Source organism: Chrysochloris asiatica, unplaced genomic scaffold (genome assembly GCF_000296735.1).
Source record: "Chrysochloris asiatica unplaced genomic scaffold, ChrAsi1.0 scaffold00026, whole genome shotgun sequence".
NCBI classification, from domain to species: Eukaryota; Metazoa; Chordata; class Mammalia; order Afrosoricida; family Chrysochloridae; genus Chrysochloris; species Chrysochloris asiatica.
In genome coordinates, this window is record NW_006408544.1 from 2912886 (window position 1) to 2918335 (window position 5450).

At 44.6% G+C, this 5450-nt stretch overlaps 1 protein-coding gene across 1 annotated transcript in view; it reads left to right on the plus strand.

Annotated features, from left to right (window-relative positions):
* Nucleotides 1-2782: 2782 nt before the first annotated feature.
* The window catches only part of FAM183A (family with sequence similarity 183, member A), a 13707-nt gene continuing 11039 nt past the window's right edge, over nucleotides 2783-5450 (plus strand). The window contains exons 1-2 of the mRNA XM_006839840.1: nucleotides 2783-2915; nucleotides 4691-4750. Of these exons, the coding sequence (XP_006839903.1) occupies nucleotides 2783-2915; nucleotides 4691-4750 (193 nt within the window). The remainder of the gene's footprint in view (nucleotides 2916-4690; nucleotides 4751-5450) is intronic.

The following is a 5450-nucleotide window of genomic DNA, read 5'->3' on the forward strand; positions in this document are numbered from 1 at the left end:
TGTGGTTGTCAGATTCAAAATGGCCAATACCAGTCCATTTCAGCTCACTAATGCCTAAGATATCGATGTTTTTGCATTCCATTTCATTTTTGACAACTTCCAATTTCCCAGATTCATAATTCCTACATTCCATGTTCCAATTTTTAATGGATGTTTGCAGCTGTTTCTCTTCATTTTGAGTTATGCCCCATCAGCAAATGAAGGTCCCGCAGGTTTCTCTCCCATGGACTTTACTCCATTTGCATCATCACAGTCAACTCTACTTTAAGGAGGCAGCTCTTCCCCAGTCACATTTTGAGTGCCTTCCAACCTGAGGGGCACTATATCTGACAGTGTTTCTCTGCTATTCATAAGGTTTTCTGTGACTAAAGATTCGGAAGTAGTTCATCACTTTCTTCCTAGTCTGTCTTCATCTGGAAGCTCATCTGAAACCTGTCCACCATGGGTGGCATAGCTTCCAGAATCACAGCAACTCAAACCACCACAGTACAACAAACTGACAGACAAGCAGTGACCTGGTAAAGTAGAAGCCAGCAACAAAAACAAAGGCAGATCCTCAATGAGATGGATTGTACAGTGGCTGTAACAATGAGTTTAAACATAACAAGGACTGTGAGGATGGTGCAGGACCAGGGGTTGTTTTATTATTCTGTTCTACAGAGGGTTGCTATGGGTCCAAACCAACTTAATGGCACCAAACCACACCACATACCCACAGAAGAAAAATTGGACTCGGGATTATAATGTCAGTAAAGACTTTCGAAAGATGACAGCTGAGCTCATAAATATTGAGCAGGTGTTACCCAGACAGACAAGTGGAATAAGAACCTTCCAGGACAAGGAGCAGCATTAGCTAAAGCACTAATTGCCATGGAGTGGTTTGGGTTCATGAAGTTCTTCTCTCATTAATTTGCCATGGCATTGTTCTGATTCACGGTGACTGCAGGTGTCCGAGTAGAAGTGGGCACCAAAGAGTTTTCAATGGCTGCATTTTCTGAAGTCCATCTCCAGGTGTTTCTTCCAAAGAGCCTGTGGGTGGACTCAAATCTCTGATTGAGTTGGCAGTCATGTTGGCAGCTGAACGTGTTAAGTTTATGCCACCCCAGAATTCAAACCAAACCCACTGTCATTGAGTTGATTCCAACTCATATGAGCCATATAAGAAAGTAGAACTGCTCCTTAGTGTTTCTGAGACTATCAATCTTCCCAGGAGCAGACAGTCTCATCTTTCTTTCACGAAGCCACTCAGCACCCCAGTGCTTAGTCCACAATGCCACGAGGGCTCCTTTTGCACCACCCAGGAACTCCTAAACGTTAAAGCAAGAAACCATGAAACACCTTGCTAGATTCAGGAAACTGCAGGACTGTCCACACAACAGATACACTGAACACTATGTTCCCAAAATAAACTGTCTCTGGAATGAAGGAAGGAGTGGGGAGTGAAAGAAGAAGATAGGGAGGGGAGGAAAGAATAAATGAAAAAAGGAAGAAAGGACATCATAGAGAATAACACTGACTTGGACGTTCATGTTTAGGTGCTTATTAAAAAATAAGGAGAGTTCTGGAAGGGTAGTGGTTACAAGTCTGGCTGCTAATCTCACTGTCAGCAGTTTGAAACTACCAGCTCTTCTGCAGGAGAAAGATGAGGCATTCTGCTCCCCATAGAGATTTAGAGCCTCGGAAACCTGGTACAGAGTCGCTATGAGTCAGAACCAATTCCATAGCACATAACAACAACAAAACTTTCTCCAAGGTCTCCTGGTGTGGTGCTATAGGATCAGCACTTGACTGAGAACCACAAAGTCAGCAGTTCAAACTTACTAGCTGCTCCTTAGAAAATCCTATACAGGGCTATGAGTCAGAACTGACTCTGTGGCATTTAACAACTTTCTCCATGCTAGGATTCTTTCTGGTTCTTTTTTAATTAGCTATAAAGCTACCAAGTGATTGAGATTGTTATTGTTAAATGCCGTCGAGTGGGTTTCCACTTACAGAGACCCTGTATAGGGTTTCCAAGGAGCAGTTGGTGGGTTTGAACTGCAGATCTTGTGGTTTGCAGTTCAGTGTTGATCCACAGCGCCACACCACAGCGACCCTGTATAGGGTTTCTGAGGAGCGGCTGCCGACCTTGAGGTTCAAATCTACTATGCAGTCCAGTGCATTAACCCCCAGCGCCACACCAGTACTCCCCACCAAAACAGCCCCTGGGATGGCAACAGCGACAGGAGAGCAGAACGAGGGGGCGATGGCCACCGAGCACCTGTGATTTAGATAGGGAAAACATTATTTAGTTTAAATTATTACATTGGTTTCAACCAGAATGTCTACTCAAGAATGAAACCGCTTTTGTGGGTTAGACATAGATGTTTTTGATTCTGAACATCTGCTTTAAAGTGGAAGAGGTGTCAGACTCCTTCTGAAAACTTTTTTTTTTTTTTAGGAAATGGCAGGTCAGCGTGAGCTCTGGTCACAACTCTATAATCCCTTGGATCTATCACCTGAGGGCCAGTTCTTCTCTGGAAGTATCTAGGGTTGGTTCTAGCAACCGGCTAGGTTCTGAAAAGGTGGGGGATGCTGGGTTGGGAGCCGGCAAGGATCCGGCGCTAAAGATTTTGAAAGTGGATGAAACGGAGGGAGATCTAACCGGATCCTGGGGATGCCTAGTCAGGACACGGTTGCCTGGAGACAGCGTGAAACACTGTTACTTGGAGACCGCTGGAGGTCTGGGACTAGGCCAGACCTGAGGCAGTGAGAGAGAGCCGGACCCAACCAGGCCAGAGCCATGGCGGGACATCAAAGGGAGAAGGAGGCTCCAGATGAGGTCCATCAGAACCAGATCTTGCGGGAATTGTACCTCCGAGAGTTACGAACCCAGAAACTCTACACACAGTACCACGTGAATCCCCTCCGAAAGGGTGAGGGCAGTGGAGGGATGGAGCAGGGAGAAAGAAGGAGGCAGCCTGGTGTGGTCTAGGGATGGGGTGGGCTTGGAGGGGTGCTCAGGTTGGAGCCGAGCCAGGGAATTCTTCTCAGGGAATTCTTTCTCACCTCCACCGCAGGCTGGGGTCACTCTTCAGTTTCTGCTATTTCAAGACCCTCAAGCAACTGACGGTGGGGGAGACCTTCCCACACATTAAATACATTAGAATGCATTCAGGTCACAATTACTTAATATTTTTGTTGCAAAATGTTGAAACACATTTAAAATTTTTGCTTTTGAAATAATACATTTATCTTTTACAGGTGTTTTGTTATTTTGGTTTTGTATTGTTTTAAGCTAAAAACAAAACAAAACAATTGTCTTAACTTCCAATATTATGTTAGATCTTCAGAAAGCAGATATAATAGACCCCAGACCCATACCCGCCCCCATAGAATGGTCTGACCCACCATTCTCCTCACTTTGCACACTCCTTGGGTGTTTTCATCTGGTTTTGTGATATCAGTTTGCCTTAAATGCCATTGAGTCTCAAATGGAGCTCAAGCCCACACATTCACCTACCTCTCACTACCTTCCCCTCAGCAACCCATAGATACCTCAAATGCACCAGCTTGGAAACTAAATTCATTTTACACCTTCACTCCCTCTCCCAAATTAGAAGTCTAGGAGTGATCCTGGACCCCTCTCTCCCTGTCATCCCACACATCAAAGTAGTCACCAAGTCTTGTTTATTCCTTGACATCTCTCTCACCTGGACCTTTCCAAGATCCTACCTCAGGGAAAGACCATCATGGAACGGTGGCTTACTTTTGTAAGTAGCTCCATGTCTAAACAGTCTGCTTCTTTCTCTCTCCTCACTCCTACAGCCCTATAGAGGCCCTCATCAATAACTCCTACAGAGAATAGCCTGACAGCTCTCCTTGGAAACACTGATTTCTACTGCTCTCTGGTCATTTCTTACTGTCCTCCAGTTGGCTTATTCCACTTCACCTCCTCTGGCCTTTTTGATGTTGCTCAGACTCATCAGGCTTACTCTCATATACCTCCCACAGATACATAGTTCATTCCCTCACTTTGTTCAGGACTCTGCTCAAATATATCTCCTTAGTGATACATCATCCACACCCTACCCCACCATCCTTTCTCTATCCACTTATTCTTTGTCATTGCTCTTCATCACACTCAGATTTGGTGGATGTTATATGATGGCTTATTGTCTGTCACCACTAATACAACAGAAGCTCAACAATATGAAAACCCTCTCAGAAGTTCGTGGCTGAGTCTCCAATGCACCAGCAATTATGAGCTGAATGAATGGGTGAATTAATGACTGTGGATGGCGCTCCTCTTTGATCGCATGGCCTCCTGGATGTATATCTGACTCAACTACTAGTTATCAGGCATGTCTGCCCTCTCTAGAGACCAGTGCTATCCAACAGAATGGTCTGTGAGGATGAAGTTCTGTATCTCTGTTGCTTCAGATTGTGACTACTGAGCACTTGAAATTTGGCTAGTGTGACTGAGGAACTGATTTTTAAATTGTATGTAACTATGTAAGTTCAAATAGCCAGATGTGACATTGGACAGCACCTGAGGGCCTTATTCAACTTTGTTCCCTCACGCCCAGCATGATACCTGACGTGTGGGAGATGCTCACTCAGTAAGTGCTTCGTGAGGGCCTGGCCTAAGGAGGGCCATAGGTCAGGCAGTTAGTGCTTTAATATGAATCTTTGATGATGTTTTTTCTAGTTCACACAATCACCAGAAAGCCCATGTCTTGGCACGATAACCTGGAGGAACCTGCAGATGGTAAGTCTTGGGATTTGAAATTGCCTTTGAGATTCAGCACAGAGGCAAGTTGACTGGAGTACCCTCAGGATCGTACTACCTTGGGGCAAGCATCAGAGTCCTTTGCTTTGGTGTCTGGGAATTGGACTCATACTAGCCAAGCTCACAAGAGACTGGCATAGTCAACAATAATGTCAATTTGTTCTCTACCATGCTAAAAAAAATTGCTCCTAAGGGCCTCAACAGTGCATTCATTCACTCTTAAACAAGAATTTAGTGGGTATAAGGACTCATGGTGTGGTGCTGTAGCATAAGCATTAGGTTGCAAACCACAAAGTTGGAAGTTCAAATCCACCAACTCCTTGGAAACCCTGTACAGGGTTGCTATCAGTCAGAATCAACTCGATGACAACAACAAGGATGGTTTCAGAAGTCATACTTATTGAGTTCTAATTCTGTATGTGACTTTGGACAAGTTATTTAAATTCTCTAGGTGGCTTGTGAGTTGCTGTGATACTGAAAGCTATGCCAAGTTATTTTAAAACCAGCAGGGTCACCCATGGTGGACAGGTTTCAGATGAGCTTTCAAATGAAGGAGTGACGCACTACTTCTGAGTCTTTAGTCACTGAAAACCTTAGGAAAGCAGAGAAACACTATCAGATATAGTGCCAGAAAATGAGCCCTTCAGGTTGGAAGGCACTCAAAATGTGACTGGGGAAG